Here is a 22,554-nt window from a genome sequence, read left to right as displayed (position 1 = left end):
GGTTTGATGCGGCCCGCCAAAAATTCCTCACCTGTGCCAACCTCTTGACCTCAGAGAAGCCCTTGCAACTTACATCCTCAGTTACTTGCTGGATGTATTCCAATGTCTGCCTTCCTCTACAGTTTTTATCCTCCACAGCTCCCTCTGGTACCATGTACGTCATTCCCTGATGTCGTAACAGAAGTCCCCCTTCCCCTTGTCAGTGTTTTCCACATATTCCTTTCCTCTCCTATTCTGCGAAGAACCTTCCCATTCGTTACCTTATTAGTCCACCTAATTTTCAACATTAGCACCACCTTTCAAATCCTTCGACTCTCTTCTGTTCCAATTTCCGCACAATCCATGTTTCACTACTATACAATGCTATGCACCAAACGTACATTCTCAGAAATTTCTTCCTCAAACTAAGCCTATGTTTTTTACTACTAAACTTCTCTTGGCCAGGAATACCTTTTCACCACTGCTAGTCTGCTTCTGATTCCTTCTTGCTCTGCCTGTCGTTGGTTGTTTTGCTGCCTGGGTAGTAAAATTCCTTAACTTCACCTGCTTCGTGACCATCCACCCTGACGTTAAGTTTCTCTCTCTTCTCAGTTTCCCTCCTTCTTGTTACTTTCGTCATTCTTCGATTTACTTTCAGTCCATATCCTGTACTCGGTAGGCTATTCATTACATTCAGCAGATCATGTAATTCTTCTTTATTTTCACTCAGGATAGCGATATCATCAGCGAATCGTATCTTTGATGTCCTTTCACATTGAATTTTAATTCCATTCCTGAACCTTTCTTTCATTTCCATCACTGCTTCTTCGATGTACAAACTGAACAGAAGGGGCGAAAGTCTACATCTCTGTTCTACACCGTTTTTAATCCAAGCATTTCGTTCTTGGTCGTCCACTTGTTATTACCTCTTGGTTCTTGTACATACTGTATATTACCCTTCTCTTCCTACAGGTTACCCCTATTTTTCTCAGAATTTCAAACATCTTGCACTATTTTAAAATGTCGAACTCTCTTTCCAGATACAAATCCTGTTAACGTGACTTGATTTTTCCTTAGGATTCCTTCCATTATCAACTGCAACATCAGAATAACCTCTCTGGTGCCTTTACTATTTCTAAAGCCAAAGTGATCGTCATCTAACACGTCCTCAATTTTGTTTTCCATTCATCTGTATATTATTCCTGTCAGCAACTTGGATGCGTGAGCTGTTAAGCTGATTGTGCAACAGTTCTCACACTTGTCAGCTTTGCAGTCATTGGAATTGTGTGGATGATGCTTTTCCGAAAGTCAGATGGTATGTCTCCAGATTCATACATTCCACACACTAACTTGAATAGCCGTTTTGTAGCCACTTCCCGCAATTATTTTAGAAATTCTGATGGAATGTTGTCTGTCCGTTCTGCTTTGTTTGGTCTTAATGCCTACAAAGCTCTCTTAAATTCTGATTCTAATACTGGAGCCCCCATTTCTTCTAAATCGACTCCTGTTTCTTCTTCTGTCACATCTGTATTCACTCTCATAGATGGCTTCAATACACTCTTTCCACATATCCGGTCTCTCCTCTTCATTGAGCAATGGAATTCCCGTCACTCTCTTAATGTTACCACTCTTGGTTTTAATTTCACCGAAGGTTCCTTTGAATTCCCTATATGTTGAGTCAGTCCTTCCGACATCATTTATTTGTCTATTTCTTCACATTTTTTAAGCTGCCATTGCGTCTTAGCCTCCCTGCTCTTCTTATTTATTTCGTTCCTCAGCGACTTGTATTTCTGTATTCCTGAATTTCCTTGCACATTTTTGTACATCCTTCTTTCATCGATCAGCTGAAGTATTTCTTCTGTTACCGATGGTTTTTTCTCATTTACTTTCTTTGTACCTATGTCTTCCTTTCCAAATTCTGTGATTGCCCTTTTTTTTAAATGTCCATTCCTCTTCAACTCTACTGCCTACTGAGCTATTCCTCAAGGCCGTATATAAAGCTTTAGAGAACTTCAAGCGCATTTCGACATTCCTTAGTACTTCTGTATCCCACTTCTTTGCGATTTGATTCTTCCCGACTACCTCATTGTGATCTGAATCTATATTTGCTCCTGGGTACTGGTTGCAATCCAGTACACGATTTCGAAATCTCTGCCTGAGCATGATGTAATCTAACTGACATCTTCCCGTATCAACTGCCCTTTTCCAAGTATACCACCTCTTCTTGTGATTCCTGAACAGGGTATTCGCTATTACTACCCGAAATTTATTCCAGGACTCAGTTAGTCATCTCCACTTCCATTCCTTGTACCAAGCCCATATTCTCCTGTAACCTTTTCCTCTACTCCTTCCCCTACAACTGCATTCCAGTCCCTCGTCACAATCTCCCTTTATGTATCGTATTACCCTTTCTACATCCTCATATACTTCCTCTATCTCTTTATCTTCAGATTGCGACGTCGGCATGTGCACTTGAACTATCGTTGTCGGTATCGGTTTGCTGTCGGTTCTGATAAGAACAACTCTATCACTGAACTATTCGCAGTAACACATTCTCTGTCCTATCTTGCTTTTTATAATGAATCTTACTCCCGTTATACAGTTTTCTATGGCTGTTGATATTACCCTATACTCATCAGACCAGAAATCCTTGTATTCTTTCCATTTCTCTTCATTGACCTCTACTGTATCCGGATTGAGTTTTTGCATTTTTATTTTCAGAGTTTCTAGCTTCCGTACCACGTTCAAGCTACTGGCATTCCAAGTCTCGACTCGTAGGACGTCAGCCTTTAGTTGGTTATCCAATATTTTTCTGGTGGTCACATCCCCTTAGGCAGCCCCTCCCGAATATCCGAATGGGGGACTATTCCGGAGTCTTTTGCCAGTGGAGAGATCATCATGGCACTTTTTCAGTGTCCTATGGATATACGGTCTGTGTCTTTAATGCAGTAGTTTCCATTGTCTTCCGCGTCCTTACGCCCTTGATCATTGCTGATTCTTCCGCTTTTAGGGGCAATTTCCCACTCCAGGACAAGAGACTGCTTTGCACCTCTTTCGCCTCCTCCGCTCTGTTTGACAAGGCTGTTAGCACAATGATGGTGATTTCTTATGCTGGAAGTCTTCGGCCGCCAATGCTCATTATTGATCAAAATTTGAGAGGTGGCGTATTTCGAAGCTGGGACCGAGAACATATTCACACCTACCTTGCAACATGCACTGTACATGTGTGATCAAACGCTCCACTCTGCGCTCTCCGTTCTATAAATACAAGCAATCCTGAAAGGAAGAAATTTGCGCAGTCTACCAGTAATACAATAAATGGTGAGAAAACTGCAGTAAATTTCTGGTCACTCATTAATTCACCAGCAAGTTTCTGCAACAAGGCTTTACACTACGCTTTCAACAAGAGATAACAAGTTGCGCCACAAACACCAACCTAATCCCTTTCCCACCAAAACTACGTAGGTCAGTGACAACATCGCACTTCAAAATAAACACCTGGTATCCAGTTTATTTTACATTAAGTGTTCACTTAAAACTCCAAATAAGTACCCCCTAGCTCCACTACACGGGGCCAATGAAGTTGTTTTGTCACTCACTGGACGACAAATGCTCGAAGGTACAGTCTGTCTGTCAACTGACAAGCAGCGCTTGTGGTGGGGGAAGTCGCCTTTCCCCGAAGAACGCTACCACTGATGTACAGGATGGCTAACAATCAGTTTCCCCTCTAGCAGGGTAGAGCAGTGTGTAGAGCTTTACATAGAATGTGTCCATTGCGTTTATTGTGTTAGTATTATTAGTAACTTGTTTTTTATATTCGATGTAGTGTTTACGGACTTCATGGAAAATAAACATCCGGAGCCTGACAGCGCACTGCGTCCTCATTGATTCATGATGAATACTGCGAAAGACTCTATAATCTTGTGAAAACCCCTGTAGCTGGTTATTGTGAGGTACTGAAGTAGAGAGAGTGCGCACTTACCTCCTCGCTCTTTAGTTAGCAGACCTACAAGTGTGTGACCCTCAGGCATCTATCCTATACAGGACTAATCCCCTACACAAGCCAGCCTAGAACATTATGTCTCCTTCAGTATGTTTCTGCTGTACTTACATGTGGTACAAGCCTTTAATGTTAGTTTTTATCCCACTTCATTTAACAATAAAAATTAATTTTATATAATTAGAATAATGTTTTTAATAATCTGTGATTCTTCCATCCCCTGCAGTGCAGAAACTCTTAGTCCTAGTTCTAATCCCTTTCTGCATGAAATTTAATACAGCTTAATTTTGTACTGGGAAACATTTCCGAATTATTCAATAAAGAAAGAAAAAACTGTGACCTTTAGCCGTCCACTCAACCCAGGCTAACGACCCACTGGTCAGGAGTTTTAGTATATTTTTCATGGAACTCTTTCCTAGCACTGAACAAGAATTTACGACTACGCTAATTATTTCCCAAATTCGACATTTTTTGCTTTCTTTGACAAACCAATTGTTGACATCCTGGATTCTCGGGTGTTCTACCGGATATACGTGGGCGTTCTTGCACGATATTTCGGTAAAGTAGCTCGTATCCTTCATCAGATGCGACCTCTGACTGCTCCTCGCGTGGACCTGGTCTAGTATTTATGTCTGTGGCCTTCCCCCTCCACCGGCGGTTTCTGGTGTTCCCGCTACAATTATTGTTTCAGCACGTTACTTCCTGCGTTGTTGCTAGAAATGATTAAGCTCTCCTGTACTATGTTACGAAGATGGAGATTAAGCCACATATCTTACTCGTCCTCCCAATGAATAATGGAACGTGCGTGTTGGGGTGGCCTGAATGCCTCAGCGATACAGATAGCCGTACCATAAGGGCAACCACAACGGAGGGATACCCGTTGAGAGGCCAGACAAACGTGTGGTTCGTTAAGGACGGCAGCAGCCACTTTCCAGTAGTTGAAGCTGCAGCAGTATGGTGGAATAATTGATCTGACCGTGTAGCATCGATCAAAGCGACCTTGTTGTGCCGGTATTGCGAGCGGCTGAAAGCAGCCGTTGTTTTTCGCGTGGGCAACCAGCTCTGATGTATGTTTTAGTGATGACATCCTCTTCCGTAAATTGTTCCTGAAGTAAAATACTCCTCCATTCATATCTCTCAGCTGGGACTACTCAGGAGGAAGATGAAAAAGGAAACTGCTCTCTATGGGTCAGAGCGTGGAATGTTAGATACTTTCATAGGGTATGTTTGTTACAAAATTTGAAAAGGGAAATGGATAGCTTGAAGTTATTGAAGTTCAGCCCCAGGATGAATAGGACTTCTGGTAAGACGAATTTAAGACTGCAAATACAACATCAGTTAGGGTAATGCTCGAGTAAATCTAATAATGAATAAGAAAAGCGGAATGCGCATAAACTACTACGAACAGCATAGTGAACGCAGTATCGTAGCTGAGATAGACACAAAATCAACATTCACCATTGTAACCACAGTACCACAAGTTTAAGTGTCAACTAACTCCGTAGAAGATGAAAAGATTGACAGCAATGTATGATGAGATGTAAGAAATTATTCAGATAGTTAAGGGAAAGGAAATTTTAATTGTAATGGGCGACTGTTATTCGGTAGAAGGAAACGAAGGAAAACGTCGGAAGGAAGATTGGGTTTAACGTTCCGTCTACATCATTAAAGACGGAGCACAAGCTCGGATTGTGTCGAGGTTTGAGAAGGAAATCGTCCTTGCCGTTTTAAAGGAATCATCGCGGCATTTGCGTGGAACGATATAATAAAATCACGAAAACCGTGAATCTGGGTGGTTGCATGCGGGACTGAACCGTCGTCCTCTCGAATACGAGTCAAGTGTGCTAATCATGGCACTACCTCGCTCCGTGAGGAACGGAAGGAAAAATCATAGGAGAATATGGAATGGGGAAAAGGAATTATCTGTACTAAGCACAATTTAACCATCACTAACACTTGGTTTAAAAATGACAGTGGAAAGTGTTAGATTGATTACGTAATGGAGAAAGAGATTTAGGAAGCGTATTGTAAACTGCAGGTCATTTCCAAGGACAGATATGGAGTCTGACCACAATTCTTTGGTTATCAACTATAGATTAAAACTGAAGAAATTGCAAAAAGTAGAAAGTAATGGACACAGGACCTGAATAAATGGAAAGAACCAGAGATTGTTGAGAGTTAATGAGGGAGCATTAGGCAAAAACTCAATGAAACAGGAAAGAAATACATAAGAAGACGCGTCAGTAGATGAAATAATAAAGGCAGCAGAGAATCACATGTGTAAAAGGATGAGGCCTACTGGAATATCATAGGAGATACTGAAATTAACTGAAGAAAAGAGATAATTTGAAAATACAGAAAATGAAGCAAACGAACACGACATTCTTTCACAACTACAACTACATGCTCGGGACAGTCAGTCATGACAAAGCTATTTCTCCTCATGTGCAAGATGTATGAGACAGGTCCATTAATGTAGTAATTCCAGTTCCAAAGAAAGCAGGTGCTGACAGGTGAGAGTATTACCGAACTAGCAGTTCAATAAAGCATGGTTACAAGATACAAACACGAATTACATACAGAAGAATGGAAAAACTGGCAGGAGATGACCTCATGGAATATCAGTTTAGATTCTAGAGAAATAAAGGAACACTTGAGGCGATACTGATCCTACCACTTATCTTAGGAAATAAGAAAAGGAAACTCTACTTTTGTAGCATTTGTAGACTAAGTGGCAATATCGACTGGAAACCTCTCTTTGAAATTCTGGAGGTAATCGAGTAAAACACAGAGAGCGAAAGGTTATTTATAACATGTACAGAAACCAGACGGTAGTAGAGGGGCATGAAAGGGAAGCAATGGTTGAGAAGGGTGTGCGAATGGGTTGTAGCCTAGAGCCGGTGTTTTTCAATCTGTACATTGAGCAAGCAGTAAAGGAAACCAAAATGTGAGGAAGGAATTAAAGTCCCAAAATAAGAAATAAAGTTTGACGTTTGCTGATGCCAATGTAATTCTTTAAATAAGGCCATGCTGAGGGAATAAAATTTGGAAATGATTCACTAAAAGTAGTAGAGGAGCCATGTGATTTGTGGAGTAAAATGGCTGATGATGGCCGAAGCAGAGAGGATATAAAATGTAGACTGGCAATGGCAAGAAAAGAGTTTCTGAAACAGAGGAATATGTTAATATCAAACATTGGTTTTAATGTTAGGAAGTATTTCTGAATGTATTTGTCTGGAGTTTAGCCTGGTACGATCGTGTAGCGTGTACGATAAACAGTTTAGACAAGAAGAGAACAGAGGCTCTTGAAATGTGGTGCTACCGAAGAATGTTGTAGATTAGATGGGTAAATCATGAAACGAATGAGAAGGCACAAGATATAACTGGAAGAAAAGTAATTTGAGAACTTGTTTAAAAGAGGGATCGGTCGATGAGAGATCAAGGGATCACCAATTTAGTACTGGAGGAATGGAAGGTGTGGTGGTAAAAATCGTACGAGGAGACCAAGAGATAAAAACAATAAACATGTTAAAAAGAATGTCGGTTGCGGTAGTTATTCAGAGGCGAAGATTTTTGCACAGGATACAACAGCCTGGAAAGGTAAATGAAACCAGTCTTCGGACTTCAGACCTCAACAACAACATAACACAGCCACGCAGGTGGTTGCCTCTGCGAGTATGAGAACCTACATAATTCCTTAGACGTGTAATCTAGAATAATGGATTGGTATTCTGAGGAGAATTTGATGTAGCTCGGAGAAAGAATATCTTTTGACACCAACTACGTAGATAAAAGTAAAGAGCCATAAGAAATGAAAATGGATTACAATTCCAATTACAGGCGATTGAGGGTAGGGATTCTTCAATTTAATAGTTGTGATTAGGTGAAGATTCATGTTGGAATTGATCTTTAGAATGGAAATAAGGAATGTATGAGGAAATAGGCTGAACGACCCGCCCAGATAGTCACACGTGTTAGCACGCCGCTTCTGGGATTTGGAGGGAATCCGTCCCGCACATTAACGAGAAGTCCCATTCATAGGTCAGCCTGGATGTGGTGTTTAGGCGATTTCCCAAATCCGACTAGTTGGTACTGGGCTTGTACCCTACTCGTCTCTCAGTTACATCAATACCAAACATTTAAAAACTTTTCGTACCCTTTCACACGGATAACGCTACACGCTGACAGTTTGGGGGGCTACGTATTCCTCCTAAGGGTAACGGGGTTGAAGGGGATCCAGCAACTCCTTAAAATTAACCTTGACAAATCCAGTAGCAACCATCCCGACTCTTCATAGATCCGGGACCAACACACAAGAAAAGTGGAAGGAGAGCGAATGAAAAGAACCGGTTTTAAATCTCGTTCATTCAACAAATAAAATGTAAAATTAATGAGAAATAGTTAAGTTAGAGTTCGTAATTCGCAGGATGTAATCAACTACCTACGGGAGAAAAACAAAAGAAAACAAAAAAAGCACAAGACAAGTTAAGCAAGAAAGGCATACAGTTTGGATATCGAACAAAGACTTCTTTCAACCACTTAAATCTGCTTGCATGAGGAAATTAATTTAGAGGGGAGGATTACAAGAGAAATACGAAATTGCCAGACTGAAAATACAGTGAAAACTGGAATTAACAGCCTAATTGTAACATAAGGCAGCCACCCATTCATTGTACTCCTTTTTGAGATCACAGTTGATATCTTCTCTCAAATGAAATACTACACATCTTTTCTTCTGTTATATCTCTCTCTGTAACTTAGCGAAGAAAGAATACATAAAATTAACCTGCGTACTGCAGTTGGCTTCATCTTTCAGCTGCAAGCAAAAGTTTCGAGATAATGGGCTAATTAGCAGCTAGAAGCTGTATAGCGTGAAACAGAAAACTCTCTTAAAGACTCTTCTTTGAATAAGCACCTTGTAACCCTTATAGCGACGGTCTTTTTATTTCTTTACTTTTCGCTTCGTAAACTTCTCAAGAAGCGTACATATTAAAACATAGTTTTGTCAGAAAGAATAAACACGAGTCGAGAATTTATACATACACATAGCTGGCATTTGGTCACCTACATTTAAATCCATATCCATATTCCGCAAGTCACCTTATGGTGTGTGTCGGAGGGTATTTAGTGTACCTTACCGTCACCCCAGATCACAGAAATGTGATCTAAGCTGTCACTTTCCCTTCGCCTTCTCCAGTTGTAAATGGCACGCAGGAAGAACGAGAGTTGGTAAGCCTCCGTGTCAACTCGATTCTCTGTAATTTTATAATGGCTTTCTGCCAAGATATACATGAGAGGAAACAAAATATCGGTTACCTCTTTTCAGAACATCCGCTCTCATATTTTAACACTTAATAGCTGAGGGTGTGTAATGTGCTCAAGAATTGCCCAAGTTATTGTGATATTTAGGGAAAATGAAGAAAACCTAAATCATATTCGTAGCATACAGAAGTCATTTTTCATTTATGCGAATGTTGTTTGGCCTCACGGTAGGGAGAATTTGAATGTCTTTCTAGAACATCTGAACTCGATCCACCCGAACATTCGTTTTACGATGGAGGTGGAAGAGGATGGTTGCCTTCCCTTTCTCGACGTGTTGGTTAGGAGGAAGGATGATGGATCATTGGGACATGCAGTCTACAGGAAACGTACTCACACCGACTTGTACTTACAAGCTAATAGTTGTCACCATTCGGCTCAGCGTGAAGGGGTACTTCGTACCTTGGTACACAGGGCACATGTCGTTTCTGACGCTGAGACTTTGCCAGCTGAGCTGTCCCATCTTGAAGTTACATTTCGTCAAAATGGTTACAGTGATAGACAGATTGAACGTGCGTTGCGCTATCGACCAACTGTACATCAGGTGATTGATGATAATTCTGAGTCAACACCTAAGTCTACTGCCTTCTTGCCTTACGTAGGAAACACGTCCAATAAGATCGGTCGTATTTTACGGAAATACGATGTGAAATGTGTTTTCCGACCTCCATCTAAAATTAGTGCACTTTTGAGTTCCGTTAAGGATGATCTTGGACTGCGTAAGGCGGGTGTATATCGTGTCCCTTGTAGCTGCGGCATGGCATATATTGGTCAAACTATCAGGACCGTGGAGGACAGATGTACTGAGCATAAACGGCACACACGATTACAGCAGCCAAATAGATCTGCTATTGCCGAACATTGCTTGGATACTGGTCACCCCATGTTATATAATAACACCGAGATATTGGCATGCACGTCCAGCTATTGGGACAGTGTGATTAGGGAGGCAGTTGAGATTAAATTAGCGAGCAACCTCGTTAACAGGGATGGAGGTTTCTGTTTAAACTCTGTTTGGAATCCGGCTCTCTCCCTTGTCAAAAAACAGAGGAACAGAGTCAATGCTGCCTCACCTGCGAATTCATAGTCTCACTATCGATAGCTCTGACTTTGGTCATGTTTGGTGGCACTAGGGTTCAGTGTGTGTGTGTGTGTGTGTGTGTGTGTGTGTGTGTTCCTGCTTCGGTCCGAGAACCGAGGTATTAAATTTGCATGTACGCCGCCTGTCCGTTGCAGTTTGCCTTGAAAATGGCGGGGTGTTCTCCCGCCGAAATATCGGCGGTCGCTGAAAGTGTTACCTGGCTGAATTCCCGGAAGTTATTTGGAAGGTCAAAATTCCATCCTCTGCACTCTTCTACACGCGGTATTTAATATGGGCTACAACACTTAAAAGTAACTATAACATAAATAGCGGAAACCAGTAGCAGCCACAGTAGAAAAGTAACACCATTTAGTAGAACAATTAAGGCAGATTACAGAGAGAGAGAAAGAATGAAAGAAAGTGGCTGATGGCTAATCTTACAAAATAGCCATTGGAGAAGCTATGCAAAGATGATTCTGTAGCTTTATCGAGAACAGAAACGTGTCTTGTTCCTGCTTCTGTGCAGGTGCATGTGTTACTTATTCTCTGCAGTGTTTTAAATGAGGTGTCGCAGGCTGGTGGTTTTGGTGATACGGTTCAGATTGCATGGTCTACCTGTAGGGACTGCCTGTTATGAAAGCGATTTCGTTAATTATGCAAAGTATTTACATTATATGGTCAGATTTTCACGGGTTTAAGTAAATTAGTAGCTATATTTACAAACTAGCGAAAGCGTATTCGGCATACAGTTACCATTTCGCCTTACGATTCTGTAGATGTGATTTGCGGTACAGAACTTGAATTCAGTCATTCAGTCCTAAAAGTAGTGGAGGCAACTTAATCATTCACACATTTCATTTTATTTACTAAATGTTTTGCTTTGCTTGTGGTATTTGGTGCATCTGCTGTGTGCGTATGTTTGAAGACAACGTATCTACGCGTTGCTAAGAGGCTATATACTGTCACGTCCATTTACTTTTGATTTTAATATATAACGTGGAAACTACATACTGTCTTTCATCTAAACTCTCTTAGGTACTGACCTGATACGTACGAAACGTGACACCGTTGATGAAGAATATTTTCGGTCGAGGAAAACTTTGATTCATTCACCATTTCATGACCCTGTGTTGTAAAGTGGAGCAGTATCTCAGAAACTAATGCATTTTCTAACTTTCGTGGAAAATTTCGCATCACAGATAGTAGCTCTAAATATTATAGATTCCGGTTACTCGCATGAATATCACAGCCGGTGTGCTAAGTTATGACGCAGCCACTGCTCCGAGACACGCAGAAGTATGCCATTTATATGTATCCAGTTGTCCACAACTGTTAACAAACAAAACGATTAGTCACACAGTTTTCTAATATATCTTGATGCAACATTGATGTTCGAACTTGTTAGCGTCTTATAAATGGCTTTCCAGGTTCAATTACTGACACTATGCCTGACATTTCTACGTTGCACGGTTATTTGTGTGTTCTCCTGAGTTACTTTTACTTTTACTCTGTTACTTCGGTGCAGTCAGACTGCGTTTGCTCATGAACTGCATGGGACATTACTGGTACTAATATAAGGCGTAGTTTATTCATATAAGGGCAAGTTAGGTTTATTTTGCACTAGCAACACCATTTCCAGAAAGAGCAGCCACCTTTCAAGCTCTTCTTTAGTTAAGTGGCAGGCTTTTTACAAGCTTTTAACAGACTTAAATGAACTGTCGTTGGCAAGAACTTGAAATAAGAGTATATTATGTCTTCACGGTATCCTGTTTATCCATTTGAAGAAAACATACACAACACTACTTTCCACAGATTTGAAATAAAACTCTTTGAAAATCCACATCGCCACTTACTTCAGTTTGCAACTAGCTACGTGCAGGATGTAGTAAAACATTGCAATCCGAGGGACTGCAGAGTGTGTCTTAAGGAACGAATGAAGATTAGGAAAGCAAGTAAGGAACACAGATCGTCGCTAAACGTCGAAGTTACAGGGAGAAGAACCTGCCACGACCCCACTGCTTCGACAGCAAACGTCAGTAGTTAACTCTCATACTTCTGGTGTCACTGCAGTGCTGCTGTGACACGCTGGATGCGTCAGACGCCATCTAATGTCCAGAATGTACTCAGGTCTACTGCGATCAGACAGCATTAAAACTAACATTTGCTACCGTAGGGGATCGCCCAGAGGCGGGCGCATACCCCTGTAGCGTCGCGGATAGCAGTTCCGAATAACGTTCATCTCTTCGTTTTATTCCTAAAGACATGCTCTACGAAACATAGAAATTTATCGGTATATTCCCGTTACACCGTTTACAAAAAAATGAATAACCTCATTGATATAAAAACTTAATGTAGCAGGATGATATCGTTGCCTCCTGTAATAAATACAGTATCTAATCAAAAGTATCCTGACACCCCTACGTCATGGGAAATTGGCCACTATATGTCACGAGAGGTAGACTCGACAGTATAAAAGGTGGCGGGGAGTATTCTGGCGGAGAGTATTGTGCTGTCAGTAGGGAAGCGGCCAGAGGTTCGGCCACAGGAGATCAATAAATTCGAACGTGGACAACTCACTGGATGTTACCCGAATAACACATCCATCAGGGATATTTCAACCCTTCTAAATCTGCCAGGTCGACTATTGGTGACATGCTTGCGAAGTGAAAACGCTAAGGAACATTCGAAGTAAAATGAAGACCATGTAGACCCTCTGTACGAAAGGATAGTGACCATCTAGGACTGCGGAGAGTGACTTTAAAAAAAAATCACCTCACATCTGCGAAATAAATCGCTCGCGAGTTCCAAAGTGCTACCAGCAGTCCAGTAAGCAGAATAACTGTGCGTAGCAAGTTAAAAAGAATCAGGTACAACGGCCGAGCAGCTCCTCATAAGCCATGCATTTCTCTACTCAATGATAATAAACGCTTGAAAGCTTGAAATCGTGTAAAGAGCGACGTCAGTGGACAATATACAGCCGGAAACGAATGAATTCGAGTTAAGAAACACTTTGCAAAATAAGTTCCTCACCAGGCCGTGAAGGCCCAAGGGCTGTCTACTGATCGCCGTGTTATCCTCTGCTTTGCGATATCATACGGATACGGTATGGAGGGGCATGTGATCCACCGCCCCCCTCCCCCCCCCCCCGGTTGTTTTTCAGACTTTCCAGTGTAGCCGCTACTACTCGGACGGACAAGTAGCTCCTCAATTGGCATCACATGTCTAGGTGCACCCCACATCAGTTTACCCAAGTAATAGAAGTCGGACCCAGACCATCTACATGGTGTCATGTACGCTGACCACTCAACTACAGAAGTTGACTGTGTCACGTGGTACCCTGTAGAAATCCTACAGAAGAGTATGAGTTAGGCGACTGCGTGGAGAATCTTATCAGCACTGTATGCAGCGCCAACAATGAACCTATTGTTACGGTATTGGGGCGTTTCTCGTCGTTACGATGTGCTTTAAAAACAGCTATATTCGGAAGGACATGGACATAATTTACAGTAATATTACGTACGTACGGCGTACAATAGAGGAACAGTTCCGAGACAAAGAGTATTCTATCAGCGTGATAATGGACCGCATCATAAAGCAGAATCTGTGAACTGATGAATGGTTTATGGGTAACAACATCTCTGAAATGGAGTAGCAAGCCCAGACTCTCGAACTGAAAGAAATGGAACACCTTGTGATGACTTAAAACGTCAACTTAGCTTTAGACTCCAGCGTCCAACATCACTCACTATCTTCAATGGTTTCTTGACAAAGAATGGGCTACCATTCCTCCACAGATATTCAGATACGTCTCCGAAAGTGCCCCATCAGATTTGGAGCCGTTATAAAAGTGTCCACTAACAATTATCCGGATACTTTTAAGAAGATAGCGCTTGCCGGCTTGCTAGTCCGCGGCATGTTGGTGACCACTGTGCTCTCCGTGTTTCAGCTGGTACGGCGGTCCGCTACGAGTTAGCGGCCGGGAACGACGGGGACGCCTTCTCGCTGCACGAGACATCGGGGCAGCTGAGGGTGGCGGGCCCGCTAGACTACGAAGTCATTCGCCAGGTGAGTGCCACGTGTCTCCCACTATCACTCATCCACAAACAAGTGTTACTATTTCCGCGTCCTGGTGTCACAAACCTAACATTGGTAACGAAATATCTAAGCACGCCGCCAACACACTCATGTCCAGCCGGATGACGAATTCTCTTACTTTTTCACCAATAATACATCTGCCTATCACATTTCGTTTGGCAGTTACTGACAGTAGCTTTTTTCAAATCGAATTTGAAATCACAGATTACGACGACTCAACAGAATAAATTTTCTTCACCTGAATAACACATCCATCAGGGATATTTCAACCCTTCTAAATCTGCCAGGTCGACTGTTGGTGACATGCTTGCGAAGTGAAAACGTTAAGGAACATTCGAAGTAAAATGAAGACCATGTAGACCCTCTGTACGAAAGGATAGTGACCATCTAGAATTACGGAGACTGACTTTAAAAAAAATCACCTCAAATCTGCGAAATAAATCGCTCGCGAGTTCCAAAACGACACTGTACCAAACGATGTCGAACTTCCTCGAGAGTATTGCATTTGAACTTGACACATTCAGTGTTCACATATTGTACCAGTGAGATTACCAGATTTTAGCGTCTCAAGTACATGCAACACTTCTGGTAAATGTTTGTAAACAGTGAATGTGTGATGGTGAAATGTGGCGCTCTCGAGGAAACTTCACAACGATAATGAACAGGATTGCAGATAACTGTACACTGTTTGTTTTCCAGGAGCGTCACACCTTAGCTAAATCCCAGAACTTCCACCAGACCGTAGAGCAATGCCTGTGACAGTGTCGCTGACAAAAAAATGCAAATTTTGTGACTGATTGATTGTGTTTTTATTTATATTTCAACGAGGTAGTTACGGAAACAACAGCCTACCAAACGATCTATTAAAATGAGTCTTTCTGTCTTGTTTAATTCATAGGTATGTAGTTTATTCAGAGACAAGGTCGCTTATTCTGACCTCCGTATTCGTGCGTTTACCTCAGATAGTGGTAACGTGCAGGGTAAATTCACGAATGCAGGTGTTTCGATAAGCTACAATTTACATCTGTTGGCTCCGTTGCCAAAACCAGCCTGTCATCATGTAGGCTTATCTTCGGACACACGCCAGTGTAATCCTGTGTGATTAGTGCAGCAGAGGGTAATGAGAGATCACCGCTAATGAAAGGCTGTCACGTTAATGCAGCGTGCATCAGCGATCCGGAAATCTAGCCAATATTAGCGCACAGACCTTGACGTTTACAATTGTTTAGCTTCCTCGTTGTTACACTACATCACGTTTCTCAATCACCGTGTCGCGACGCATTTGTGTGTCGCGAATACATGGTAGGTGTCAGGTGTATCGCGAAATTTTAAATGCCTTCTAATCTTCCGCAGATAAGAAGTCCTTTGATTCCTACTCAAGAGTCTTACGTAGTGAATTTGTAAGATTTGTACCTGATCGTCGCTCCGTAATAAAAAGAACCATTGTGTCTATTTCAGCTGTTTATTTAATCTGGGTCTGGGGAAAAATATCACTTGCAGGTGTATCGCGAAAATTTGAAACTTTCTTTAGTGTGCCCCAAAGGGAAAATAGCTGAGAAACGCTCCAGTAGAAACTTGCCCGGACCATTGTGTGTTACCAGTGACTGTTTTAATCGCGGAAAGTGTTTGTTATAAAACAGAAATCCAACTGATTGACGAAGAATTTTTCGAAAGAAACTCAAATATTCAAATTACCGTTCCTGTTGTTCACTAAAAACTATTGGCTTTCCACTGTTTCTTTGATAGGTGGTCCGTTATGGCAGGGGCGAACGGCAGACAGCAACTGTGAAACTGTGTGCTCATTTTCGCAGTTTCACAGTATCGTTACGGCGCATTTCACAGCCTTCGTAATTCTTCTACCTGTCCATGTACTTATGGACAGATCATCTTCGCCCATTCACTACCGCAGTTATGCCAAGGTTCACTTGCGTTTTCATGTTATCCGCACCCTGCTATTTGAAGATATAAATTCCATGATTTCAAAACTGCACTCTTTTTTCTATAATAATTGCTGAAACCTGAACTGAAACGGAATTCTACAAACATACTCTACATAATCTGAGACTAACTCTTTTTTCCTGAAGGCTTCAGTGCGTGAATTGCCTCATTCAGCTGACTATCTGAGTTGCCTGTAACGATATAAGCGTAGGACGATATTTTCAACGACATTGATACTTGAACAGAATACGCATCATCGATAAGGCTCTCCCCCTCCCCTCCCTCCCCCGCTCGGCTTAACTTCCAGATTTTTCATCTTCTGCTTTCCACCATTTGGTCTACATGGCTTTATATGATGTACTGATGAGTACAACACACTTATAAACAATTTACTTTTCCTACAGGTGCTGCTTCTTACCAAACTTCTGCAGAAAAATGGGGTTGAGTTTAGGATCGATTTATTTACCTATACTATAGTTTTAGCTACTCATAAATTAATAAAAGTGTATGATGAAATGAAGGTTTCCGAAGATATGGCCTTCGTGCAACTTATATGTAAATAAAATATAATGAATTTGATGAAAAGTAGTAGGAAATATAAATATGACTTCTCCTTTCTTTAGCATAAAAAAGCATCAAAATTGAGATCTATACTGTACTAGAAGAAGTGACAGAACTCTTCCATCCACAGTGCAAGATTACACAGAATGGTCAAAGCAAGGAAGGTATAAGAAGTGGATTGACACGCGTGAAGAATGATTTTACAGTATGAGGGTTACGCGAGTACCAAATATTGATGCAGCTATGGGGAAGCGTGTATTTAGAGCGCAAAAGAGAATCCTGGACTATCGGAAATCCAGAGAAGAGACAAGTGGAAGCATTGGAAAAATAACTATGAAGAATGTTAAAAATGACGGAGACAAAGTCAGAACGGGCGAGGAAATTAGTCTTTGGTAGATGCTTACCAGGAGAAGGGACAGGTTTGTGGGGCAACTGCTACGACATCCATGAACAGTTAACTTGGTGCTGGAAAACGCAGCAGAAGGGAAAGCAATAGGGGCAGAATATTCAAAACAGGTTAAAAGGAATTTGGGTCGTAGCAAAGATAGGAAAGTATAGAGGACGTCGTCATCAACTCAGTCGAAACAGAGACAAGTTTCAAAAAATTTCGAGATAAAATGAAAGAGTATGTTGTGACTCGTCAGCTGGTGATTGTACTGTGAGCTGCAATAAATTCGTTGTATTTTACTTGTTCACATCATTGCAGTTTCTGTGACGGGCTTCCACGGACAGAGGTAACTCAGGAAGCAGCGCACACACACAAACGCATACACACACAGAGCAATTACGGCTGCCTGCGCGGCTTCCATTGCCGTAAATCAGGTGTGCGGTTAGAGTTTGCAATGGTTCCTGTGGGACGACATTAGCTCGCTGCAGCGCCGCACTCGCCCCTATTGTGGCGTCCGCCAGCACAGCACTGCACTCGCCAGCCCGCCCATTCCGCACGCGGCAGTGCACAAACACTTTGCAGCACAGTACGGATTAATTGAACTCGTTGCACTGCAGAATAAGATTTCCTCCTTTCGCTAGCTAATCAATGGTAGATCAAAAGCTTTAAAAGGCTGCAGCATATCACAAGGTGATAAAAATATTGATTTAATAAATTCCGACGTGATACTCTTTGTCACAAGGACGTGATGTTACCCTTGACGTCAGAAAAGAAGGTATAACACATGACAACATTCGCAGTAATGTTTCTCTCCATACCAATTTCTGCAAATGCTGAATTTGATACTTACTGTATCACAGCAATGAATTTTAAATTACGGGACAAAATACACAAAATTAAATCCTTTAAGCAAGCAAATTTAAGTAAAACTCTTATTAGCTCTTTGATGGAATCTTTTCCTACGAAATAAATAACACAGACAGGGACCCACCCGACTCACTCACCACATGGAATTGTATCAAGATTAACAGTAAAAGGGTGAGAAAAATTGTTTCGGTTCCACGTTTTTATAAAGTAAGTAGTATTAGAGAATAGCTAAATTTCAATTCCTTTTCAACCATCTCCAAGTAAATTTTACTTTTTCCTCGGTGACTACAATTAGATATAAAGAGCTCATTAAACAGATCAACACGTCGCAATCGATTTCGATGTTCCCTTTCTTTTTTTTTTTTTTTTTTTGCAGTTGAGCTAGTGCTAAATGCGTATAATCATCGACATACATCATTCCTTACTTCCCTTTATAGATACCTTTAGAACAATATTAATTATTAATTACTAGCTAAACGATGTATGGGCTACGCTGTTAATTCTGTATATAATGTCTGAGAAAGAAAGTAAAGCACCCAGAAAACATGGTCGGATTTCAACGTAACTTCGAACACCTGCACGCCACTGGCGGGTATGTAAAAGTAAGAAGTTTCAATTCTCTGAGGGAAGAAGAACAGCTATTAGAGTGCATCAGCGTTGTTAATTTTAGGGCTATTACCAGGCCTGGTAGGAAATATAAGCGTTGTGAACAAACCTCAGCTGTTGAAAGATCACTGTGAAGAACACGAAGCTGATGCCCACTCGTGTGACACAGTGTTATCATCATCTGACAGAGTTTGGAAGACGTCTCATTAACACTCTCCTTTTAGGCGGCAGGTCGACGCGTCCAATATCCTGATTTGTAGAGCATTCGAATTCAACGATGTCCCGCTGTTCGACTGCATGCTAAAGTACTGTGCTCCAGGCGCATCATAACTCCTTCACATCTGCTTCTGCCATCTGTGAGCAAGTGACGGACTCTCTGCAACATTCTGCGTCATGTTTTGTAGACACGAAAAATGGTTCAAATGGCTCTGAGCAATATGGGACTTAACATCTGAGGTCATCAGTCCCCTAGAACTTAGAACTACTTAAACCTAACCTAAGGACATCACACACATCCATGCCCGAGGCAAGATTCCAACCTGCGACCGTAGCGGTAGCGCGGTGCCAGACTGAAGCGCCTAGAACTGCTCGAACACACCAGCCGGCGCAGACATGCAGTGGTGTTATTACGGTCGTCTTGGTTTGGGAAGCTATCGGTTATGACCGGGGGTCACGCCTTATAGTGAGTGAAGGAACTACAACGGTGCAACGTATGAGACAATATCGTGTTACTAATTTTTCACAGGACAATGTTCACCCATACATGGCACGTGCATCAATCAACTGTCTTTGTGATGCTGAAACCATCAATATCTCCACGTCTGTCCCCGATATAAAATGTGCGGAACCAGCTCGGACGTCAACTCTGTCCCCAGTGGGGGAGTATCCAGGATGTAAAGGACCACTTACAACAGCCGGCCGTGATGGTCTAGCGGTTCTAGGCGCTCAGTCTGGAACCGCGCAACTGCTACGGTCGCAGGTTCGAATCCTCCCTCGGGCATGGATGTGTGTGATGTCCTTAGGTTAGTTAGGTTTAAGTAGTTGTAAGTTCTAGGGGACTGATGACCACAGATGTTGAGTCCCATAGTGCTCAGAGCCATTTGAACCATTTGAAGTTACAACAGTTGTGGTGAAGCCTGTCTCAGGAGATGGTACAGCGGCTTAATGACACTTTTCTCAACCGAATTAAGCTTTCAGGGCAGAGGGGATCTAACGTCATATAGACAAGTGGGTTCATAGTGTCAAGTTCTTTGTAAATTTGACTCGAATTTGTAACAGCTGAAATATCGTTAAGTATCCTCTCAAGCCGTGACGTTTCATTTCGTTTACTCCTATCCATATGAGTGCTGCACCTCTTTTGTCAGGCAGTGTAATAAGTTTAGGGTATAATTTTACGGCTAGCATAACCAAAAGTTTTCCGTGAACACACAAGCATATTCTAGGTCACTGCACGTGGGTTCATCAAAAGAAATACTACTTCAATTTTCCGAAATTCGACTCTCATGACACACTTAACTAGCATTCTGAAATACCATATACGCATTATAAGATTATTGGATTACCGTGGATCTGTAAGCTCAATAATCTACCACTGTTTGTCTGCCAAAGCAGCTAGCCTCAATAAATGTTAACTTTAGACAGTCTCTACACAAAGTAATCAAACATGGACTTACAAGGACTACCTCTGAAATTTATTCGTCGTCGTGACCGAAGCTGGTATCCACAAACAAGAGAAATATGCTTGCTCGCTTTCACATACAAGTAACTTTCTTCGACGTGTAACAATATACACATCTTCCGTTATCATTAATAACATGATCAAACAGAATAACAAACACTCGCCTCAAAGAGTCGGTGGGAGCGATCATTCGACGTGAACGTCTAGCATTTCGTCGCCCTGAGTCACAGCAACGTATGGTTCGTCTGCCTGTGAAAAGACGCCGCCGAAATACTCTGTTTACGTTCTGACTGCACCACTGAGCACCTAGATTTTATCGCGTATTCATCTGCAGAAAATGCATAGTTCTTGCTGATTTCTCTAAAATGTCAGGGAGTCACATTTGTACGCTGAAACAGCATACATGAAAGATTTATGTCCATAGTATAGCTAACAAAGATACAAAAATCTGCAACAGAATTCACTACGTAGCAATGTTGTTACGATAGGAACTTCTCTGACGCCGGCAGAATAGATTCAATGACTGCTCACTGAAAACTGATTTACAACACTCAGTTGTTGAAAGCTGTTCCTCACTCGTGCCGTATTACCGAGTGTGCGTGTTCAACAGTTTTAAACACTTGCATAGCGCCGACCAAATCCTTTTCACACACAAAAGTATTCTGTTTGATGGCATTCGAAATATGGTGCCCCTTTTTAGAGACATGTCATATCAGTATTTTAGTGCTTTCCGCAGATAAACATTGAAAACATTCCAGGTACTAGGTTAATCAAGCAGTGTTGATAAAGAGATGGAGAAACAAGCCTCTTCAGTTTTAATGATGGTGTGAAAGAAATATTAAAAGATAAAACTACGAACTTCATTCTTCTGTACCTTTTACTTTTGAGAAATTAATGTAACAAAATTTGAAGGCAGCAAATTTCATATTAATTTAGTGCTTCCCAGCAGGGTAACGAAACCATTATATCATTCCATTCGATAAAACACCAAATCCACGAACTTCAAACCATAGTTTACCTTTCTCAGCAAGTGCACTCACTTACTATCACTGAAATTACATAATAGGGTTACCTTTATTTTTACGTAACAGCCTTATTGTGAAAATTGAAGCTGTTGTACTCGTTGTTGCGCGTAAAAGGTTGATCAACAGTGTTTCAGCCTTTGTTGCATCAATTTTTTTTCATTCTTGCGTCGGTTATGAAGATGATGCAGGGAGTTTCAGGAATTATAGATCTTAAACTAAACAAACTCAAAAGTGGTACAATTAAAATCAGTTTGCCGTAAGACCAGAACCGTACTGAATAGCTTTTACCTTTCCCATGAGAAACAAGTATTTCTATATTGCGCCCACATGTAGATGTGTTTCATTTAAGTTGACGATTATCCACATGGAACAAAAATTAAATTCAGAATAAATATCACTTTGGTAGATTAAATTCTTTTCCCTTTCAAAAATCACTGAACATTAGACATAAGAGTGTTTCATAAAAATGAACGAGGAGTTCTTATGTCTGTGCAGCTGCAGAAATATAAAGCATATAGTCTAGTATCTGGAATAACTATGATTCGACGCTTGCATTTTGTAGCTAAATTTAAACGCTGAAGAAGGACGTATTACCATAGAGCAAGCAAGTAACCCACAAGTAGAAATAAATACGCTGACTATATTATTAGTCTTTATGGCCAACATGTTTGCGGCATAAATTATCACAATGTTCGACATAGGGAATATTAGTATCTGAATGAATGTATATTAGAACTGATCTTGATGTGTATAGGATCCGTGAAACTCACTGTGTCCATGTAGGCAGTAAATTCGAACATTATGTGCGCGCTTCATAGAGAAAAACAGAAGCCACAAACTCCAAAAACTTCGAAACTTCACTTAATCTACGTAATTCCTTCTGCAAACGGTGTAAGATATATCGCTGATATTTATAATCCCCTATAATATTTTTTGTGAGGAGAACTGATGGGATACTCACTGGTCAGGTGAAATCCATACACAGTGAGTAACATTTTGGGCGAATAGGTAAGGAGC

General features: G+C 41.3%; 1 protein-coding gene across 1 annotated transcript in view; it reads left to right on the top strand.

The window, feature by feature from the left end:
- Positions 1–4,773: 4,773 nt before the first annotated feature.
- Positions 4,774–22,554, top strand: part of LOC126088339 (putative neural-cadherin 2) — a 194,826-nt gene continuing 177,045 nt past the window's right edge. Inside the window, exons 1-2 of the mRNA XM_049906474.1 lie at positions 4,774–4,780; positions 14,326–14,444. Of these exons, the coding sequence (XP_049762431.1) occupies positions 4,774–4,780; positions 14,326–14,444 (126 nt within the window). The remainder of the gene's footprint in view (positions 4,781–14,325; positions 14,445–22,554) is intronic.

The sequence above is a fragment of the Schistocerca cancellata genome, chromosome 6 (assembly GCF_023864275.1).
Source record: "Schistocerca cancellata isolate TAMUIC-IGC-003103 chromosome 6, iqSchCanc2.1, whole genome shotgun sequence".
Taxonomy (NCBI): Eukaryota; Metazoa; Arthropoda; class Insecta; order Orthoptera; family Acrididae; genus Schistocerca; species Schistocerca cancellata.
The sequence above is the reverse complement of the archived record's forward strand: the minus strand, read 5'-3'. Positions and strand labels throughout refer to the sequence as shown.